This window comes from Hypomesus nipponensis, chromosome 12 (genome assembly GCF_054491055.1).
Source record: "Hypomesus nipponensis isolate SF chromosome 12, ASM5449105v1, whole genome shotgun sequence".
Lineage (NCBI taxonomy): Eukaryota > Metazoa > Chordata > Actinopteri > Osmeriformes > Osmeridae > Hypomesus > Hypomesus nipponensis.
Window position 1 is genome coordinate 2,615,101 of NC_140372.1, and position 22,418 is coordinate 2,637,518.

The window sequence follows — 22,418 nt, forward strand, 5'->3', positions numbered from 1 at the left end:
TACAGTAAACATCCCCCATGAGAGGCCCTGACTGTTCCGTTTGTCCAAGGCCCGCTACCCCCTCTCTCAGCTAGATACCCATTACCTGCTCTCTATCCCCCATTCTTCCACCTTCCTGGCCTGTTTTCTCCTTCCATCTCTCACTCCCATCCTAAATAGATTACAGAGGATTCTTCTCTGCTAAGACTGTGACGTGGAACCTGGCAGTGTATTGTGGAGTCAGGCTTAAGCAGATGAACACATAAACCAGATGGCGTTAAGAGAGAGAGAGAGGGGGGGGGGGGGGGTTGAAGCGGTTAAGGAGGACCTTGTCAGTCTTGGTTCGTTGATGAAAGTGACGATGAGATCGGTGGCACGCCAGAGAGTGAGAGGATCCCGGACTCAGACCACAGGCCTCTGCTAAACCTCCTGCTCCACCTGCAGCCCTAGCCCAACCAGAACCACCGTCCATTCCCCAGTCCACTTCCACACACACATCGCCTTCTTTTTGCCCTTCATCTCTCCATTCGCCGTGGGACAACTGTCACCATGGAAACTGAGGACGATATCTTTTTGGACCCTGAGGACGTAAAAGACACGGAGTCTGACAACCTGCTTGACGCAGTGACGGAGGACCCTGAGGACTCCGAGGAGCAAGAGGAGGAGGAGAAGGAGGAGGATGACGATGACATCTTCAGCAATTGGTTGAGTAAATACAAAGCAACAGAACAGACAAAAGACAAAGAGAAAGATGGGGGAGAGGACCGCGCAGAAATGTTCGACCGAAAGAGTAGCCTCAACCCACCAGAAAGACCACAAGCACACCGCAGGGCTTCACTGCCATGTCCGGTAAGTGTGTGTGTGTGTGTGTGGTTGTGTATGTGTCAGTAGGCTTTACAAATGTGGCATGAATACTGGAGAAATACGATGGCTTGGAAATGAACCATACTCCAACTACTTCATACTAGACTTGTACTACATTACAGATTGTGCTGTTTTCTCGCTCCTAAGTTGAGCTGTGGGTTCAGTGTAAGGTTGGCTGTTGAGAAGGAATCTACTGGGTCAGATCAGTAACATACCCACCCACAACCACATTAGCAAATAGGATTAGACAGTCAATGTGGGTTAGGGTTAGGGTTACCCTCCAGTAGCTAGGAACATATAGTACATGTGGGATACACAGGTGTGTCAGAACAACAATAAACGGACAAGAAGACACTGTTTGTGTGGTTGATGATATTTATTATATGACAAAAGGAAGATATAAAGGTTTGTTTTATCACAAAGACTTGCCAAAGACAGTATGTCAACAAACCAAACTAACCGTGTTATGGTGTCCATCAGCTCTGAACACAGCATTGTTACAGCATTGTGCAATCAAATAACTGACTGCCCCCTCACCAACCTCTCTCTCTCTCGCATGCCCTCTCTCTCTCTCTCTCTCTCTCTCTCTCTCTCTCTCTCTCTCTCTCATGCCCTCTCTCTCTCTCTCTCTCTCTCTCTCTCTCTCTCTCTCTCTCTCTCTCTCTCATGCCCTCTCTCTCTCTCATGCCCTCTCTCTCTCTCTCTCATGCCCTCTCTCTCTCTCTCATGCCCTCTCTCTCTCTCATGCCCTCTCTCTCTCTCTCTCTCTCATGCCCTCTCTCTCTCTTTTTTCAGGCTCAGCTCAGTGCCATGCAGCTGTCTCGTCTCTATAACGCCACCAAGCCGCCCACCCCGGTCAGGGGTCACCTCCGGACCCGCATCTCCTCCTGTGAGGACAGCTGCCCCGCAAGGCCGGCCTGTCCGGAGAGACGGCCCTCCGTCATAACGACCATCCCGGAGGTGGCCGAACTGCCAGAGAGGAAGACACGCTTCCGCAGGCGAAATGTCATGTCTCTGGTAGGCTGACTGCTGGAAAACTGTGTGTGTATGTGTGGGGCGGTGTCTCTGCGTGTGTGTGTGTGTGTGCTGGTGGGGAGGGGGGCAGGGAGTCTGTATAGAGGGGAATCCCTTAATCATTGATCTGTTTATGTTCTTGTTTAAGACCATGTCTATTTGCTGTGTGTGTGTGTGTGTGTGTGTGTGCGCAGAGCGACGCAGATCGTGTGTGTCTGATCTGCCATGACGACCTTAACAAAGGGGCGAGTGGAATCAGAGAGCTGCACTGTTCCCATAGCTTCCACAGTGAGGTAAGCTCATGTGCTGTTCCCATAGCTTCCACAGTGAGGTAAGCTCATGTGCACACAGACGACATCCTCCTCCTGCTGTCTGTCCTCTTCCCCAGTCGCTTCAGCCCTTCCCACAAACACCAACAGAATGTCCTCATCTCACCGTGCATCTCTCTCCCCTCTCTCTCTCTCTCTCTCTCTCTCTCTCTCTCTCTCTGTCTCTCTCTCTCTCTCTCTCTCTCTCTCTCTCTCTCTCTCTCTCTCTCTCTCTGTGTCTCTCTCTCTTGTTTTCTCTCCTCTCTCTCTCTGCCTCTCTCTCTGTGGCTTCTTTCTTTTTCTCTCTCTCTCTTTCTGCCTCTCACTCTTTGTCTCTCTGCCTCTACCTCTCTCTGTCTTCTCTCGTTTTCTCTCTCTCTCTTCTATCTTTCTACCTCTCTCTCCTCCCTCTTTTCTCTCCCTCTCTCTATCTCTCTCTCTCTCTCTCTCTCTCTCTTTCTGCCTCTCTCTCTCTCCCTGTGTCTCAATGTCCAGTGCATTGAAGAGTGGCTGTGGCGAAAGCAGTCGTGTCCTACGTGTCGAGTGCAGGTGCCCATGCCCGAACCCCTCTACTGGAGCTCAGCCCGCGTCAAAGTCCCCTGAGGCCTCCCAGAACCACCTAGAACCATCCCACCACTGGACAAACCTTCTACAAACAGACCCATACGGAACATTCTAGAGACTCACCTCTCTGCCAGTGTTTATGCTGAGGGGAACACCGTCAGGACTCCTTCTGTCGGGCCGTGGTCATAGGCTACTTGTCTGCTTCCTCAACCCCCTCAGACTGTAGCATCCAAATGCTACCGTCAGGAAGGAAAACGTCGTCTGAGAGCAGCAGAGAGTCTGGGTGTAGCTAAGGACCACCATGGAAGAAGCTCTTGGACGAAGCCTGTCATTTTGGCTTTATTTCTGTTCCAGAACCCCAAATCAGATGACACTTAAATGGCTCTAATCTTATTGGAGAGTAATCCCAGACCATTAGGTGTGTGAGGGTGTAGGGGTGGGGAGCGCACGTCTTAGCTGACTGTAATGTAGGTTATCTTATAACGGATACTGTCTATAAGACAACAGGATACACGTTTCTTGTATTTCATGTAATTGGGCGATTCTATGTTAACTGGGAAGTGTCAGTTCCGTTTTTTCTAGTATTTTCTCATGTTTCTTTTTAACCTAGGTGAATAAATATATGTCCATCATTGTAGTTGGTCTTTTGTATTTCGTTCAGCCTGTTGCTCATGAACAAGTACCTTTTTCCAGCATTTGTCAGAAATGGTAGGCGAGATGAGGGATTTTCTATGGTTTACACTGCCCCTTTGTTGTTATGGATAGCAAAGGTACTGCACCGATCCACTCCCGTTTGTCTCCGTGACTACAGACTACAACTAGCTAGGCGGAAGTTATCGATGCACCTGTTGTCACTCCGCGAACAAGAAGAGAAAATCGATTATTTGTGATTTCGTGCGGAACTAGCTCAACCAAACACTCAGCAACGAGAGGAATTGCACATTGAGGCGGATCATAGCAGTGTTTTTCATGGATAAATTAAAGAAAGTTTTGAGTGGGCAGGATGAAAACAGTGACGACAACGGCATTTTACAGGTTGAAAAAACTGAAACTAACTAACTGAAGCTAGGCTAAGCTAACGTCATCATCATCAGCTAGCTTTTCAATAGCTATAGCTAGCTAGCTCTAGCTTGCAAACTTTCCATTTTAGTAACGTAGCTTAAAATACATACTATAATCATCGACACACATAGGTAGCTTTTCTGGAGGCCATATAATGAATGAAGCTTATATTTTGACAACTTGAAGACCCAGTTTTATTGTTTGGTAGAAAGTTTGTGAAATTGACATGTTTTCTTCATGCTATTGTTGCTAATACATTCAGGCGGCGAACCAAGCATCCACCTTGTCTTGGGGCACCCGAGTGAAAGGCTTCATTGCTTGCTTCGCTCTTGGGGTTTTGTGTTCCATACTGGTAAGACAGTTTAAGGCGGAGTGGACAATTTAATTCTGAGATTACGAATGGATTTTGTCCCATACAATCCTGTTATAATGTTGTATTGTAATGACAGGGAACGTGCCTGTTGTGGATTCCAGGAAGGGGTTTGGCGTTATTTGCCGTTCTTTACACCGTTGGCAACGTTGCCTCCCTTGCTAGGTAAGTTTGAGGGTGTTCGTGTGACGCGTAGTGCATAGCCATGAGTCATTATGCGCTATCGTTAAGTTTGTCTGCACTGTATATTTTACAGCACCATGTTCCTGATGGGCCCAGTGACCCAGGTGAAGAGAATGTGTGCAAAAGTTAGAGCACTGGCCACTGCAATCATGCTGGTGAGAACACAATCACACACACAGACACACACATGCATACACACACATGACACGAAAATTTGGTTTAGTGAATTTGTAATTATCTTTTTCTTTTCTTTTCAGACGTGCCTTGTTCTAACTTTATGTGCTGCTTTCTGGGTAAGTATCCCTCCCACCACAAACCATCCCTGCGTAACTTTCTGCATTCCCAGTGAGGAGGGTAAATTGTCATCATCATTTTCAGTGAGCAGGTGACATTATCTTCCATGGCAGATTAAACAAGTGGCCAGTTGAAATATTTGAACGCCCTGTTGAGGGATGCAGTAAAGATAACGTTTTTTGTTTTGTTTGATACGTAACAATCATCATGATACAATTATTATCTTCATACTTTTCCCCAAGAACTGTACAAAATAGATGGGTTAGATTTGTATGTGTGTAGGTGTTAATACTAGTAGTAAGTTAAACCAATTCAACAGACCCAAACAGAATTGAGCAGAAAAAGAATTTTGTGCTAAATAGGAAGTTTGACCCTAGTGTGAGACACTCTAACCGTTATGGATCTCAATAGAACCCTAACCCAGGCCAATGAAATGTCTGTCATATATAAATCGCAAGTATCATACTTTTCAATAATATATAATTATTCATTTAGTAGGGTTGAATTCAAGATTAATAGTAAACAATATTGATAAAAGAAAATGCTGATCAAACCTGATAAAGATATGAATAACAGTTCTGCCAGTCTTGAATATAGTCATACGAGCAGTATGACTGAAACAGCAGTGGAACATCTCTTGAACTGTTTTTCCAACTGCTCACTCTGTCCTCAGTGGAAGATAAATGGGCTGGCCTTACTCTTCTGTGTACTACAGTTTTTGGCCTTTGCTTGGTGAGTGAACTCTCTCTCACACACCCACACACACACACACACACACATACACACAAATAAGAAGGGAGACTGAAATGTTGTGTCCTTATATCAAACAAGAACACAAACCCTCAAATGAGTACACATATATAATTTTTTTTCCTGAACTGAAGGGGTTTTGGCATGCAACTCAATGGCAGGTCATTATTTGCGACTGAAAACAGGGTAATTATGGTTGTAGCTTTTAGCCTGCCTAATCACACACAGCTAATGCAGCTAGCTTTGTTCTCTCAAGTATCTTCTTGACAAAGGCAGGAGATGCACACACACAGGCATACACACACACAGGCATACACACACACAGGCATACACACACAGGCATACACACACACAGGCATACACACACACAGGCGCACACACAGGCATACACACACACAAGCACAAAAACATGAACAAGGTCTAGTTTGTTGATACACACTTAAAAGAATATAGCTGCAAGCAGCAATGAGGTGTCCAAGCCGGTTTAGCAGGTAAAATGAACGATTTTAAACATCCTCAGAACAGGGGTCTGAGTAAATGCAACTTTGAATCCATCGAAGATTTGCTGAGATACGACCCAACTTCCTGTTTGCCAACTTTGCCACAGACTTTGATTGGCTGTACCGATCAAACCGTTTCGAAAATGTAAAATAATTTTGATAGTTTGTGTGAGGATTAGGGATGCGATAAGATTTTAACAATTCCGATTCCTTATCAATTTCTGCTTATCAATTTAATTCCGTATTGATTCTCTTATCGATTCTTAGTGGGCAAGGGGGGGGGGGGAGAGAGCACAAACGGGTTTATTGTTGGAATACTGCTTCAGCATTCCATGTATTGTACTTTGAATCTTTATTCAACTTCTTTTATTTCTTCCGTGACACCCTTCAGCACCTTCAAATCTTTAGCTATTAAAATCGTTCAACTATCGCCGAAATAGACTTTTTACACGTGTTCACAATTTCCTGTTTGGGAAAAAAAAAAAAAACGATATATCACCGACTTTTATTGTACTTTATTTGTTATGAAAGAGACCAGTGAAATATATGTTACTGCTCCTATAGTGACATACTGCAATCCTTCATCACACACACAGTCTCTCACAAACTGACAGCAGTACATTTCCTGGTTGTAACGTTCGTCTTTTCTCTTACAGGTACGGCCTGTCCTACATTCCATTTGCCAGGTAAGTACACACACACCACGCACGCACGCACACGCACACTCTGCTCCTCTCCTGGCAGTGCAGGTCTCTCCCCACCAGTGATTATAATTGATAAGTGTAATATTAGTTCTGCCATGTACTTCAGCTGTAGAGTGTTTACTGCTTCACCACAAATTATTTCAGTTTTCCTTGACTTGGTTTTGCTTCTTTTCCAGGGACGCCGTCATAAAGATGTTCACAGTCTGTATTTCCTGAAGATGACTTTTACTGGACCCTTCTCCCTCGTCCTCCCCCTCGCTCTCCCTCCCTCGTCCTCCCCCTCGCTCTCCCCCCTCGTCCTCCCCCTCGCTCTCCCCCCCTCGTCCCCCCCCCCCCCCCGTCCTCCCCCGCACCCTCACTCTGAGGGCTGTTGGTTGAGACCGTGTGGGTTTGGATTGAACCAGCAGCCCCTTCTGGCTCTGGCTCCGTCAGACTCCACACAGGTGTGTTGGGTCGGAGCCCACTGAGTAAGCACTTTGAGTGAAACGCTTTCCAAATCAGGTGTGTGTGTGCCTGAGTGTGTGAAAACTGTGTTACCCTCTGGAAACATCATAACCCATTGCATGTGTGTGTGTGTGAGGTCCAGACAATTTCAACAAGTCCTAAAAGGGACGTTCTGTTCTGGAACTTTCTTCATCTTAAAACATTTGGGTCTGAGACATTTTTGAGTAACTTTAGTCTGTGCCAATATGGGTCCTATATCTTCAATACTGTCTGACTTATCATGTATATGTAGAGAGCTAAAGAAAAGTCTTCATTTGTGATCCTGTGGGTTGAAATGTTGTATTCTGCTGTGTGCAATTGTCCTTTGCTGAAAAGAATATCTGTTTGAAAGGGAATATGAGGGAGTCTGGTTTTTAGATAGTCAGACTGTAACTCAGTCTAAACACTGAAGCCCAAGACTCAACAATACAGTTTGCAGGGTAATGGAGAAGAACCAGCACAAGCCCAGTAACGTTGAGATGCTTTCGGAGCAAAATGTAGAGAGATATTTCAAATACTTTGCACCTCACAATTTTTATCAACATTTCTCCAAAGTGTAGGCTAGCATGAAGGTTAGGTATACATGTAGGTACACAAACTTGGTCCTCCACATTTTTTTATTGGTTGAGCTATTTTTTAGCTTGTTAGTCTGTTGCTTGAGAATGGGTCGTCTTTGCCCAAAATGATGAATGAAGGGCAAACCTTTTGATCTTCTGTTTTTGTATCTACTAAAATGACTTAAAGATACAAAAACAGAAGACCAACAAGTGTGTGTGTGTGTTTGTGTATTACTGTCTTAACTTCTACTGCCTTTTGAACACACTGCTTGCCTTATACGTATGTCACCCTGGCATTGAGTGATAGACAAGATATGCAATATCAAAGTATGTATTTGGGACATCAGGTACAAAATGATGAATGTCTTTTCAGTCCTACTTTTTACAACCCAAATACTCATGGTCCAGAGTTTTCATTAACATCTTTTTTGGGGTTCTTGTCACTCTTAAATAGTTGATTGTTAAGCAATGTCCATCAACCTATTTGCTCAAGTCTTGCTGTGTTTAACAGCCCAAAATAGTACTAGAATAAATGGTTAAAGTCAACTGTTGAAAGTGTGTTTTATGTTCTGTGTAGAGGACTGCCTATTTTCTTTTAACTTGATGGTGGAAGAATGAATCTTTATTTGTCATCTGATTAAACACACATGCAGGGAACGGAGGCACACTGACACACACACACACACACACACAGACACAGAGACACACACACACAGAGACACACACAGAGACACACACACAGAGACACACACAGAGACAGAGAGACACACACACACACACAGAGACACACACACACATACACACACACACAGAGACACACACACACAGAGACACACACAGAGACACACACACAGAGACACACACAGAGACACAGAGACACACACACAGAGACACAAACACACACACATACACACACACAGAGACACACACAGACACACACACAGACACACACACACTGACACACAAACACACACACAAGCACACACACACTGACACACAAACACATACACACACACACAGAGACACACAAACACACACACAGAGACACACACAGAGACACAGAGACACACACACAGAGACACACACAGAGACACACACAGACACACAGAGACACACACTCCTGCATTTTACCCATGCAGCTGTCCTTTTCCTGAGAACAGCCAGGATCAGTAATCGGCCATGTGGACCAGGGGGTCTGAGGCCGGGCCCTCACCTCCTGCCTGCCCAGGGGGACATGGGCAGCAGATACATCTCTTCTGCATCTTTGTTTATTAGTATACTTTGCAGAGGGAACCCTTCTGAACACAAGGGAGAACTCCAAACAGAAAGAAACCAAAAAGTGCCCCAAGCGGGAATCGAACCCAGGACCTTGCTGTGATGCGATAGTGCAGGCACCGTGACACGCAGGAAAGACTATCCACTCCTCACCAGTTGATCAGAAGGTATAAAAGGTGGGGGGGTGGGAGGTCTTAGTAGGTTAACCAGCGAGTCCTCCCTTTTGATATTTACCTTGTGCCTCTTTAATGGCACTCCTTTATAAGCGTTAAGTCGGTAAAGCCCCTAATCTCCCCGCTGTGCTAGTCCTTGATTAAAAAGAAAAGACCTCTACCTCTACCGCCACCACCCTTCACAAAGCAGCTGCAAGCGCGAGGGGCCGCAGCTCTCAGACTAGCGGCTCGAGGGATCAGGTGTCGTGGAGCGCTGCTAGTGAACAGCGGTCTGTGAAAGGTGCATTGGCTGTGAGCATTGGCTTTCCGCTGACCATCTACACGCTATTACGCGGCCGTCTGCACTTTTTTTTCGTGTAAAATTCAACTCAACCTAAGCAAAGTTCAAAAGATTATTAGTTTGTCTCTCAGCGAGTTTCTGAGTGTATTTTATCTGGCTTGTGTAAGATAAAGTAAGCAAAGTTTAAAGCACAAATGATACAAAGATACAGATCTATTCAATGTACTAAATGTAGCCCAGGAAATGCCGGATGTTTATAGACTGCGGGCGGCCATTAGGCTACATGAAGCCTTAAATTGTAGAAGATTCAGTAGAGTTAACCAATTTCACATTATTGTCAATTATTTTGATAGGCGACCGCAAATTCGCTTTCTGCCACAAACTATTAGTCCATTGAAGTTTCTATATTCAATCATTTAATTAGCCCACAATTATATAAAGGTTCACCTATAAAGATCTTATCTCATAGTTCCAATAGCGAGTGGAATGACTGACTTCGTATCTGACCCAGGGCAGACTATTTGCCTGTCGTGTTGCTGTTTTGTCTTTGATGAGAAGGGACATATAATTTGACTTTAGCTTCAGGGTATGTCCATAGCCTGGGTCTTTGACACTCCCTTCATTCATTCTGGGCTGTTAGCCTTACCGTTGGCTGCATCGCTTAATCGCTGTCCAAGGTGCTGAAGAGAAAACGGTCCCGTCCCGTGAGTGGAAGGATACGCTATTAGCCCGGTATCGTTTAAATAATTGCATGGGGCTAATAGTTCATCAGTAGCCATTCATATCGGGTGAATGACCGATCCAGTTTAATCATTTAGCTTGAAAGGAGACTGCAGGCAGGGAATAACTTTTCGGAGTTTAAGAAATTGTATTTTTGTGTGTTGACTCATTACCTTGTTTACTTTTTCTATAACCCCCCCCCTCCCCATCTCTCTTTCTTTCTTTCTCACTCTCTCTCTCTTCCGCGTCCTCTCTCTCTCTCTCTCTCTCTCTCTCTCTCTCACACACACACACGTCAGCGCCCGCACTTTGACGCTCTAACCCAATCGATCATGACCGTTCTGTTCAGGATTTGAATTTATTTCGTTCAGATGAAATTGATTCTAACAAAATCCCTCAGTATTGAGGTTGCTTTTAATCAATGAATAAGGGGTTTTACGTTTCAAGAGTCTAAGTTTTTACTGAACTCCTTCTTCGCAGTTCATAGGTTCTAGCCTTTGCCTATGTTAATCAAAATATTGAGTTCATTCCGTGATAACATCAACCCAGCAAAAGGACTTAAAGATGAAGGTTGAAGGTTTGGTTGACACGAGCGCCAGGACTGGGTCCGGGGCTGGTAGAGACGTTAACTTCAGCAGCGTTACCGGTCCCAGTGGTGAGTGCTGCATCTCGCGGCTGCTCAGCGTCGTGGAGAACGAACTGCAGGCGGGGCGCGAGAAGGGGGATCCTACCGAGAAACAACTCAAGGTGACTCTCGAAGAAGCGGAGCTTTGGCGGAAGTTTAAAGAGGTGACCAACGAGATGATCGTCACCAAAAGTGGCAGGTTAGTACAGCGACTGAAGACAGCTGGCAGATGTCAAGTCAGTTGGAGTTGTGTTTTAAGAGGCAAGTCTAGCTCTGTTTACATGAGGAGCCAAAGTTGTTAAACTTGAATGACTCCTACATTTTCTTGCATGTTAATTTGATTTAAAATGTTATTTTAATATAGTGAAGTACATTTTAAGGCCGTTGGATATGTAATTATTTGGGCAATAACATCTGTTTAAATAAACAAACTGTTTATTTAATTCTCATACACCAAGGTTAATATTCAACAGGTGAGTTGCGATGGGCTGCATTCATTTAACGCATTCAATATAATCCGAATTCTAAAACATGTTTGGACATCAGCCTTTTTTTATTTAGACTGAAATTAACTGGACTTGAAGTTTACATTGATCGATTACTTCAACTGAATAAGACGTAGACAAAAAAAGTCGAGTGTGGAATTAACCTCTCGCTTATAGGCTATACGCAAAGTTTAGAATATATCTCAGAAAACTTGGATTTTTGAAGACATACCACATATCCAGTACACACATATATATAGTAAGTAATTATTGTAAGCCATGTGGGATACCGGTTCTAGTTTAGTTACCAACCAACGTTTATCTCTTGCGTGTTTTTGGTTAACATATAGGATACAGAATTACAACGATTTAGGCCATAGTTATGAATAGATTTTACTATGAGCTACCTTTGCATGATTATTTTTGTTATGTTTATCCTTCAGTTTAATACATTTTTTCTGGAGGCCACTTTTCATGTGACGACCCTCTTGCGCGCAGTTAAGAGTATGCTTGACCAAGTGGGTGTTCCAGTCCATTTATACTTTCGACAACTGCCCCCTTGAAACGTTTTTATTTTATTTATTATAATTATTATTGTTAGGAGAAACTTGATTTCGATTGAACAGTGAAACATATGGCTATCTACTGAAGTGTAACTTTGTGTGTGAGTGTCTTATGAGAGAGATGTAAAGGGTAAAAGAAGGACTCAACTTTGTTGTTCCAAATTAATACAAAATGTTTGATTGTATAGCCATTTTTTTTACAAGAAATGGCAAAAATGGCTTCACATATGCCCATAGAACTGCCTCTGAACCAAACCCTCAAGGAAGACTGGAAATAAAGGAAAACTCAAATGGAATAAACTTTGGGAGGAGGGATTCAGTGAGGAATTCCTTCCTCCGAGATGGTTGGTGATACAGAGAGGTGTAGACCATGCACGCTGAATGTAATTATGCAGTAAGATTAAATAAAGAAACAAAATATTGATAGAAAAACATGAATGGATGGTGAAACGTCAATTCACAAACTCAGTTCCACATGAGTAGAGCCTTTGCAGTGCTCTGCATTGGCGTTTGTCAGTTTATGCAGTGGTCAGCTATCGGGTTGTGGACTTCAGGGTCAGCATACCCCCACAGAACGGTCTGCTCAGAAGCAGGAGCTCTGAGGAGCCCATCAGAGAGAGAGGACGAGATAGAGAGAATGAAAGAGAAAGAGAGAGTGAGAGAGAGATAAAGACAGATAATGTGAGAGAAAGAAAGAGAGAAAGAAAGAGTTCCTGAACAAAGTCCACATTGTTGTCTCGGTCCACAAGACAGGGTGGGATGTCTAGGACCACAGTACAGTCAGGAAGTGTTCAATCCTGCCTGCCTTGTCTCGTTGAGTTTAGGTCCACCACCCTTCCCTCAGCCCTTAGCCCCTTCCCTCACTCCTCTGGCACTGACGAAAACGATGTCCAAACTAAGCTCTTTCCATCCCCATTGTGCTCATACATGAACTCTCAACAACAGGTGTGTGTGTGTGTCTGTAATCCAGGAGGATGTTCCCAGTGTTGAAGGTCAGTGTATCAGGACTGGACCCAAACGCCATGTACTCCTTCCTGCTGGACTTCATGCCTGCCAACACCCACAGGTGGAAGTACGTTAACGGAGAGTGGGTCACCGCCGGTAAACCAGAGTCTCACGGGAACGGCTGTGTGTACATCCACCCGGACTCGCCCAACTTCGGCGCCCACTGGATGAAAGCCCCTGTCTCCTTCAGCAAAGTCAAACTCACCAATAAGCTAAACGGAGGAGGACAGGTAAAGCACATCAACAAAACTACAGATACAAGGTTTAACAGAGGAATGATCAGGATGGAAGACTGTGGTACTTGTAGTTCCGAAAAGAACTGCAAGTACCCAAATGCGAATTCCTGACATCGGTCTTTTTGTTTTTCCCCTTGCTTTAGATGGTTTGCTTATTGCTCTGCAAAAATAGTCCCCCATTACCATTATTTACTGAACAGCACTAATTGTCCTGTTCCTGCCCTTGGTGGTATGAGAGGCCCTTAGGTCATGGTTCTCCTCATAGCCCACATGTTTTCCTTTCATGTGTTCTACTTGTTAACCCCAAACCAAACATCAAGTGGGCACGTATGTTGTTTGTGCCCTTCTTTGTACCAGACTATTTGCCCACTTCACCCCTGCAGCCCCTGTCTGCACGGGAACAGTATAAACAGATCTTAATAGGTTTAATGCACTTCTTGGTAAGAGCTTCCCACTCCCAAAGGCCCGCCAGGAGCATGCACACACACACACACACGCACACACACACTCAACTACAACTTTGGCAAAAAAAATGTTGCGTCCCTTTACCAAAACATAGATACACACACACACACACACACCTTCCCGGCTGGCAGGTAGTGTGGTGTTGGCATGGCGTCCGGTAAAGGAGAGCTGAGGCATAATGAAATAATTACAGTGGTTAGTTGTGCATTATGGTAATTACCTGTGTTTTTTGACTATGCTAAATTAATTTATCCATCTGTCCTTCAGATGTTTTATAGAGAGGGAAAGGGAGGCAATAACAGCATATTGAAAAAGCCCACACACACTCCAACTAATGTAGGCTGTGACACACACACACACACACACAGCCCAGACTCTCTAGGCAGGTGGTTCTCTGTGCTTGTTGACGGTGTGAGAGGTGAAGCTAAGCTCTCAATTAGAATGGAAAACAGTTTGTTTTGTCCTCACTCTGAGGGCTGTAATTGGTTAATTGAAGTAGTTAGAGACAGTGAGAGACTGAAAGAGAAAACGAGGGGAGGGAGAGAGGGATTAGTAACTGTGAGGACAGTCACTATGAATACCAAAATCGAACTTAAGTCCGTACTGTGTGTAGTTTGTGAACTTGTGAAAGTAGAACAGTTCATGCTTTTGTCCAGGGTTTGATCCAGTGTTGCATCATGTCCTTCCATTCAGCCTTTTTATGTTTCTTGACCCTCCTCCCCCTCCCCCTAGATAATGCTGAACTCTCTTCACAAGTACGAGCCACAGCTTCACATTGTGAGGGTTGGTGGAAGCCACAGGATGGTCACCAACATATCCTTCAGTGAAACCCAGTTCATAGCTGTCACCGCCTACCAAAACGAAGAGGTGAGGGGTTCAAACAGCACACAAAGACGCCGCACGCACACAAACGTGAGGTTTGAGGATTTGTCAATGCTTTTCGTCATTCTATAGATCACCGCCCTGAAGATCAAGTACAATCCCTTTGCCAAGGCTTTCCTGGATGCCAAAGAGAGGTACAGGCTCTACAGCATGATCACTACAGGTTTGGAGAGGGTTAGCAAACCATATCATCTAGGGGGAAAAGGCTGGATTGCATATGCTACCATCTAAAAGTAGGCTACTCTTTTCACAACTGCCAGGAAAAATGTATAAATGCCATTTTGACCAGTGAGTGTAGAAAACAAAAGCACGACCAATTCCCAGCCAATTGTTTAGATCACCGAAATGAGGTGAAAGGTTCCCTCTTGCATCCACTTCCTTTAGTCACAATGTTTCATTTAGCTCTGTTGCAGTGTCATAATTTTTCACTATTGTATCACTTGCTACAACCTAGCATTAGCATGTCTCACTGAAATATGACTGCCGGCTAGCATTAGCACCTGCACACCCTGGCGATTAGCATGTAATTATTGACTATTTAAACCTTCTGAGTTCAACACACTGTGAGGCTTGTTGGAGAGGCTGTGTGAAATGTGTGGGAGAAACTGGATCGCTAACCATGACAAGTCAAAGGCGACACACACACACACACAGTAGCTGTTTACACGTACTTGATAATACAATTAGCATCAGGTATTTTTCTAGTCAAACTCATATTGCACGCTTCCTTGAATCTGTAGTTGAAATAATTGGATACAATGCACTGATTTCTGCCTTTTGAAACAAATCTCTTTAACACACACACACACACACGCACACAGAGGTTGTTAATCAAGTGTCTGCTCCCAGGAATCACCCCAAGAGCTTGTTTGATTCTGCGTCTGAGAGTGACGTGGGGATCCAACACTGTACGTATACTCTTCGACTGTCTCAGTCACACTGACAGCATTCTGAAAACAAATAGCAGCCAATATACAAATACCAATACTATTTTGTTACTAAATGTAACTATTGAGCAGTGTTGGGAATAACGCGTTACAAAGTAACTCCACTACTTTTGGCGGTAACTAGTAATGTAACAAATTACTTTTTTTCAATTAAATAACGCAGTTAGATAGATTTAAATGGGCTCAACACGCTTCTACAAAGCTAATCGCGAAAGAACCCAGTGCTAGCTCCGATGATCAAGCAGTCGGAGCCACTTCATCAAAACAGCCGAGGCTTGATTTTAAACAGAAGTATTTCCAGTCTCTAAGCCGGACAGAACTTAACAGACTGATTGCTAGGTATGTTGTCAAGACATGTGACTTATGTCAACAGTTGAGTCTGTTGCCTTTCAGCAGCTAATTAGCAACATACAATGATATAACATTTTACAGTTGTCTTGTCCCACACTGTGCCACTGCAACACTAAAATATTATAACTATCTGTGTGTGTTAATTTGATAATAGAAGCAGGGAATTAAAAGTAACGCAAACGTTACTTTACCTTGTAACTAATTGCTTTTCTATGCAGTAACTAGTAAATTAATGCAGTTACTTCTGAAATAAGTAACTAGTACTGTAACTAATTACAAATTTTCGGTAACGTTCCCAACACTGCTATTTAGTACAGATCAGTTAACTTCAGCTTAAAATAAAGAAATATTTCTTGAATATCAGGCAAAACGCTGCTGAATTCCATTTGTTATTCACTGATAAAAATACAATACATTTTACAGTGTGTTTTCTTGTGTGTGGTTCTCGAGGTGGCTGGTTCCTGCCTAACCCCGAGTCGCTGTGTCCACCAGGGGGCACCAGTTTCCCTTACAGCAGGGGTCTGCCACTGGGCTCTCATCATGGATACAAACATTACCCTTCCCGCCCAGCCCCCTACCCCTCCTCCTACCTGCCCCACCGCACACACTCCTCAGGTAACCCTACTGATGGTCTGCACCTCCTCCCCCTCTGTCTCCCCTCCGCTCTCCCCTTTCTCCCCCCCGCCCGTGTCTTTCTTAATGTTTCTCCCTCCCCCTTTCTCTCTGCTCCACAGCATGCATCAACCCTTTCTCTCTGCTCCACAGCATGCATCAACCCTTTCTCTCTGCTCCACAACATGCATCCACTCTTTCTCTCTGCTCCACAGCATGCATCAACCCTTTCTCTCTGCTCCACAACATGCATCCAATCTTTCTCTCTGCTCCACAGCATGCATCAACCCTTTCTCTCTGCTCCACAACATGCATCCAATCTTTCTCTCTGCTCCACAGCATGCATCAACCCTTTCTCTCTGCTCCACAACATGCATCCACTCTTTCTCTCTGCTCCACAACATGCATCAACCCTTTCTCTCTGCTCCACAGCATGCATCAACCCTGTCTCTCTGCTCCACAGCATGCATCAACCCTTTCTCTCTGCTCCACAACATGCACCCCCCCTTTCTCTCTGCTCCACAACATGCACCCCCCCTTTCTCTCTGCTCCACAACATGCATCCACTCTTTCTCTCTGCTCCACAGCATGCATCAACCCTTTCTCTCTGCTCCACAACATGCACCCCCCCTTTCTCTCTGCTCCACAACATGCATCCACTCTTTCTCTCTGCTCCACAGCATGCATCAACCCTTTCTGATGCTGTTTGTTCTCCTCTCTCCCCAGTGGCTCTCTCAGAGGGCCTGCAGATGTTACCAGGTCCTGAGGGCTGGTCTACTGTCTCTCCCCCACACAGCTCCTCCTCCGCCTTGCCTGGAAACCCTGCCACCTCCCCCTCGTCCACCAGCTACACCAGGTGAAAGATCCCCGCCTCCCTCCATCACCCAAACCCAGGGGGGTTTCCCTGCTCCAGCACACCTGATTCACATGAATGGTTGCTACAAGGCTTCCACAGAGCTTGATAACGACTCGTTCGTTTGAATCAGGTGTGTTGGAGCAGGGAAACATCTAGAACACTGGACAGTGGACCCTGAGGACCAGGGTTGAACACCCCTGATGTATATGGTACCAACAAACAATGTGTGTCTGTGTGTCTGTGTGTCTGTGTGTCTGTGTGTGTCTGTGTGTCTGTGTGTCTGTGTGTGTCTGTGTGTCTGTGTGTGTCTGTGTGTCTGTGTGTCTGTGTGTGTCTGTGTGTCTGTGTGTCTGTGTGTGTCTGTGTGTCTGTGTGTGTCTGTGTGTCTGTGTGTCTGTGTGTCTGTGTGTGTCTGTGTGTCTGTGTGTCTGCAGTCAGTACCCATGTCTGTGGACTGTGGGCTGCGCTGGAGGAAGCCCCACCCCTTCCCCGTGCGCCCAGCTTCATGAACCAATCACCAGCGAGAGCCACGGGCAGCCTCCCAATCATCTTCGGCTGGGTGGGGCCGGATGGCCACCAGTGTCCAACCACACACTGAATAATGTCTGATAACCTTCTGACATAGGCCTAACAACACTGATGATCAGAAACCAACCACCCGTTCCGTTTAAAGACACCAATCACTGATGACTTGTAGGAGTGTATTTCATAAAGAGATCAGATCATCTTTCCCACCAGACAGGAAGGGGGAAAGACCGTTTTTATTTATCTAAAAGTTTTGTTTATTTGCCAAGTACTAGAAAAGGGACATTGGAATTAATTAGATAATCATATATGGTTAGAAATCTTAATTCATTTATAAATAATCATTTTAGAGTATTTGATGATGCCTGTATGTTTGTTTGCTTTAGAGTATTTGATGATGCCTGTATGTTTGTTTGCATACTAGTACAGTTTACTGTCGTTGTCTGTGCTGTTTACTACATGTGATTTTTAGTTGATGAGCGCGTGAATTGTTCCATCTGCGTTTGTATTGCGCACGTGGGGCAGCAGCGTTTGTTTTTCATAGTTTGAACTGTGACCTTTGAATGGCGAATGATATCGCTGTTACCAACCTGATTAACGCTTTGACTATCGCATGTTCCAGACCACGATTCCCCATGGTAAATCCAACAGCTAACGTGTATCTCTAAACACACATACACTACATTATGTTGTGGTGGGGGTGGAGGGGTTTACGTTGTGTATAAAAGGACGAACTGTAGGCCACATGATTTGCCGCGTGGGTGTGCTCTGATTTGCTTATGCGGCATAACACCTGTGACGATTTCAGCCTTCTGTTTATTATACCGTGCGTAAAAAAATAAATTAAAAAAAAAGCTTATTATGTTATGGGTTATGGGTTACTCATCAAATATATCTCGAGAAGACATTCCGTTTTAAGTTACTTATGTCCCTACTCAAGAAGTTCATGGGACACAGTAAATATTCATGTCAAAAAAATGTGTGAAAACAACGTCAAGCATTAATGTGGCAACACATTTACTTAATTGAGCTTCTCAAAACACACTGAAATATATTCTGAAATCATGAACTTCTCGACATCATCTGCTTTTTTCAACCTTACTATAGCTGCGTGTTTGCGTGTTGTGTAGCCTAGCAAACATTTGATTGGACGTGGACTGAAATAAATAAAAAGGAAGATGCATCATAATGTGTGTCCACGTACTTCGGCAGGTGTTTGTATCCGACTCCGCTGGGGCTAGAGGTAACGCGAATAAAGGCTAGACTGTCCTTATTCATTTAAATTCACGAAGGAAACGAGTTGATAACGGTCGAGAAGAGGGAAACCATTTTCCACGAATGGTAAGTAGCCTATAAGCCTATCCACTTTTCGATTATTGGAACCCAGTATTTGCTAGAGTTGGGCATATGACAGGCATGCCGTGTTGGACAATCAGCAGCCTTTCCAGAGTTTATAGAATCACTTGTCTAACCGTTATTCATACTTCCTACGACAGAGGGCACTATAAACCTGCCGTTATCAGTAGCCGACTATCTCTGAATCTGAACATCGAAAATTCTTATCAGAAATGTAGGCCTAAATTAAGGCTACCTTAACCGATACAATACCTAACATTTACAAACTCTTGTGCTACTTATTTATTGCACTCATTTCCCACTGTTATAAGAGTGACTCATCCAACCAAGAGGCAGCGCTATTTTAAAATGTTTAATGACAAGTAAAGATTACGCCCTGTGTACAATTATAAGTTGGTTTATTTAAAATACAACGTTTGGAGACGATGCTTGATGAGAGAGAAAGAGAGCGTGAGCGAGCAGTGCTGCAGACAGTGCACAGGGCATTTTTTTTCACAAAGGGGGCACGCATTTACAAAGCATGTATGAAAGTCAAAATAAGAGCAGACCTGCATATTCTGCAGGAAAGTGTAGCAATGTTGATATTTAATTTATAGCCAATGCTAGAATTTCTTATTTATAGCCTATACTTTAACAAAATTATTGGAGCCGACCCTGGGTTTAGATTGTCATTCGCCCCTGACGGCCGCTGTGAGGAGCCCGTGTCCCACGATCTCCGCGGCTCTCCGCCACCCAGTAAATCTTCGTTCTCACTGTCAGTCTGACATCTACAGGGAACTAGAACTCTCATACTGTAGAGAGGAAAGTATATTTTCCAAACCCAAAATGTTACAAATGCCCAGCATACATTAAATATCCCTGTCATTGCACGTCAGCCCACTACACTCAGTCACCACCGAGTCCTACAGTTAGTGGTAGCTAAATACGAGCACAAGCTGGAATAAGTGTTTGGTATTTTTGTGGCATAAGAGGACGGTTTAAATAGAGATGACACTCCGCTAAACTCCGCTAAGCCCCAGTAACGTGGGTTCGCACTCCCCAGACCTGTGATTAGCCAGCTTGGCAGGGCATGAGGCGGGTGTCGCATCGCTGCACTGTGCTATCAGTGCCCTTGGCAACCGCTCAATTAGAGCGATGCCCCTGTTCAGTCTTCACTTCTACAGAACGAGTGTTCAGGACCGAGTGTCTCGGACCGAGTGTTCAGGACCGAGTGTTCAGGAGCGTTACAGAACTGCAGAAATAATCCCAAAGCTTCCTCTAAAGTACGCCGTGTGGGCCTTGATTAGTACCTTATACGCCATGATATCATTCTTAGATTCCCCATACTGGCAATTAGCACACCGCTAAACCCTGTAATTATGGAAACATTCCGAGTGTCACTCATAGTGTAGATTGTTCTTAAAATCTTCCATCTTCAGCCGCATATATAGGCCTATTTCAATGCAATCAGATAGACAAATGACAAAGAGTACAAATTAGAGAGAAAATGCAATTTTCACCACTTTTCCTTCACTACAAACTTGCATCACAAACACATCTTAACCTGCTATTCTTCACCATGTATTTATCCTTGACAGCATTTTGACTTACTAACTAGAGGTCCATCTCCTGCATTTCCCCCCCTGACTGTAAGGCCTACCTATGGACTAGCGCTTACTGCAAGAGCCTGGGACTAAAATGTCACCAAAATCTTTTGACTTCAGTTCCTACGTAACTAAAGAAAAAAGAAAAAAAAAAGAAAGAGAAATGACAGCCATGTCTGACTGGCAACACGCACAGTAACCTTGTAAGGATTTCAAACTTGTAATTAATAACTTCACACATTATTTAATTCCTTCTATATTCATGAGCACCTGGTGTCTTTGACCTGGGAAGCGCACAGACATCGCCATGACTGCACTCCTTGTCCAAAACTCTTCTGGAGCTTATGGATGCTAACTGTTGCTTGGCTCATTCAAATAAATACATAAATAAACAAACACACAAGCACAAATAGGAAGCTTTGTCTTTGGAAGGACAAAAAGTTTATTGTTTACCAAAGCGAATCTAGAGTCCATTTCACTTCTCATATTCAACTTATCACAGATTTGTTTGAGTAAAACCCACTGTGTGTGTGTGTGTGTGTGTGTGTGTACCTGAGAATAGTGAGTGAACAGATGAAATGGTGCGGGAGAACACCCTGGGTGTGGAAGGGGGGTGAGGCAGCTGACCCAGGCTCCCCGCTGTATAGTGTCACTATACGGCCTCGTGATCAGCGGGGCTCCCAAGCAGCAGAGCTCCTGGAGCCTGATGCTGTTTTCATGCCTGAGTGAGAAGTGCTTGTGGCCAACTGCTCCCTCCAGGAGAGCAGCCCTCCAGGAGAGCAGCCCTCCAGGAGAGCAGCCCTCCAGGAGAGCAGCCCTCCAGGAGAGCAGCCCTCCAGGAGAAAGCAGCCCTCCAGGAGAGCAGCCCTCCAGGAGAGCAGCCCTCCAGGAGAGCAGCCCTCCAGGAGAGCAGCCCTCCAGGAGAGCAGCCCTCCAGGAGAGAGTAGCCCTCCAGGAGAGCATCCCTCCAGGAGAGCAGCCCTCCAGGAGAGCAGCCCTCCAGGAGAGCATCCCTCCAGGAGAGAGCATCCCTCCAGGAGAGCATCCCTCCAGGAGAGAGTAGCCCTCCAGGAGAGAGCATCCCTCCAGGAGAGCAGCCCTCCAGGAGAGAGCAGCCCTCCAGGAGAGCAGCCCTCCAGGAGAGCAGCCCTCCAGGAGAGCATCCCTCCAGGAGAGCAGCCCTCCAGGAGAGCAGCCCTCCAGGAGAGAGCAGCCCTCCAGGAGAGAGCAGCCCTCCAGGAGAGAGCAGCCCTCCAGGAGAGCAGCCCTCCAGGAGAGCAGCCCTCCAGGAGAGCAGCCCTCCAGGAGAGAGCAGCCCTCCAGGAGAGCAGCCCTCCAGGAGAGCAGCCCTCCAGGAGAGAGCAGCCCTCCAGGAGAGCATCCCTCCAGGAGAGCATCCCTCCAGGAGAGCATCCCTCCAGGAGAGAGCATCCCTCCAGGAGAGCATCCCTCCAGGAGAGCATCCCTCCAGGAGAGAGCAGCCCTCCAGGAGAGAGCAGCCCTCCAGGAGAGAGCAGCCCTCCAGGAGAGCATCCCTCCAGGAGAGCATCCCTCCAGGAGAGCATCCCTCCAGGAGAGCAGCCCTCCAGGAGAGCAGCCCTCCAGGAGAGCAGCCCTCCAGGAGAGAGCAGCCCTCCAGGAGAGCAGCCCTATCCAGCAAGCAGCGAGCACCGGGCAGTACCGGCCCACACACATGTATATATGTCCAGACACACACACATGCTTAGTAACCCAGGCACACACGCTCACCCAAACCCTATAACCCACACACACAAATTCACAAACACACTAATATATGCAGGCCCTAACAATACACACACGCGCGATCGCTGAGCTCTTCTTGAAGT

At 45.3% G+C, this 22,418-nt stretch overlaps 3 protein-coding genes across 3 annotated transcripts; all 3 read left to right on the forward strand.

Moving 5' to 3' along the window:
- The first annotated feature begins 334 nt into the window (after positions 1-334).
- LOC146260658 (uncharacterized) lies at positions 335-3,354 on the forward strand. The gene is made up of 4 exons (XM_084668346.1): positions 335-828; positions 1,639-1,860; positions 2,052-2,150; positions 2,661-3,354. Exons 1-4 carry the CDS (start codon positions 529-531, stop codon positions 2,766-2,768), a joined length of 729 nt encoding a protein of 242 aa, XP_084524472.1. The 5' UTR covers positions 335-528; the 3' UTR covers positions 2,769-3,354.
- Positions 3,355-3,483: 129 nt separating this feature from the next.
- On the forward strand, positions 3,484-6,904 carry sft2d2b (SFT2 domain containing 2b). Its single transcript, XM_084668513.1, has 8 exons — positions 3,484-3,764; positions 4,054-4,143; positions 4,241-4,326; positions 4,418-4,499; positions 4,602-4,637; positions 5,312-5,370; positions 6,545-6,574; positions 6,769-6,904. The coding sequence occupies exons 1-8, from the start codon at positions 3,699-3,701 to the stop codon at positions 6,806-6,808; spliced, it is 489 nt and encodes a 162-aa protein (XP_084524639.1). The 5' UTR covers positions 3,484-3,698; the 3' UTR covers positions 6,809-6,904.
- Positions 6,905-7,518: 614 nt separating this feature from the next.
- tbx19 (T-box transcription factor 19) lies at positions 7,519-18,457 on the forward strand. The gene is made up of 9 exons (XM_084668567.1): positions 7,519-7,543; positions 10,604-10,904; positions 12,724-12,988; positions 14,192-14,326; positions 14,414-14,475; positions 15,191-15,249; positions 16,090-16,254; positions 16,978-17,107; positions 17,542-18,457. The coding sequence occupies exons 1-9, from the start codon at positions 7,519-7,521 to the stop codon at positions 17,714-17,716; spliced, it is 1,317 nt and encodes a 438-aa protein (XP_084524693.1). The 3' UTR covers positions 17,717-18,457.
- Positions 18,458-22,418: the final 3,961 nt, after the last annotated feature.

What these genes read in the sequence shown, in the direction of transcription:
- LOC146260658 (XM_084668346.1), top strand. Translation starts at nt 529, where the DNA reads ATGGAAACTGAGGACGATATCTTTTTGGACCCTGAGGACGTAAAAGAC. An exon ending in GGGCTTCACTGCCATGTCCG is followed by an intron (nt 829 to 1,638) that starts GTAAGTGTGTGT and finishes CTCTTTTTTCAG; the next exon opens with GCTCAGCTCAGTGCCATGCA. An exon ending in CCCATAGCTTCCACAGTGAG is followed by an intron (nt 2,151 to 2,660) that starts GTAAGCTCATGT and finishes CTCAATGTCCAG; the next exon opens with TGCATTGAAGAGTGGCTGTG.
- sft2d2b (XM_084668513.1), top strand. Translation starts at nt 3,699, where the DNA reads ATGGATAAATTAAAGAAAGTTTTGAGTGGGCAGGATGAAAACAGTGAC. An exon ending in GGGTTTTGTGTTCCATACTG is followed by an intron (nt 4,144 to 4,240) that starts GTAAGACAGTTT and finishes TTGTAATGACAG; the next exon opens with GGAACGTGCCTGTTGTGGAT. An exon ending in AACGTTGCCTCCCTTGCTAG is followed by an intron (nt 4,327 to 4,417) that starts GTAAGTTTGAGG and finishes TATATTTTACAG; the next exon opens with CACCATGTTCCTGATGGGCC.
- tbx19 (XM_084668567.1), top strand. Translation starts at nt 7,519, where the DNA reads ATGGAGAAGAACCAGCACAAGCCCA. An exon ending in TGACGTGGGGATCCAACACT is followed by an intron (nt 15,250 to 16,089) that starts GTACGTATACTC and finishes GTGGTTCTCGAG; the next exon opens with GTGGCTGGTTCCTGCCTAAC. An exon ending in TCGTCCACCAGCTACACCAG is followed by an intron (nt 17,108 to 17,541) that starts GTGAAAGATCCC and finishes GTGTGTCTGCAG; the next exon opens with TCAGTACCCATGTCTGTGGA.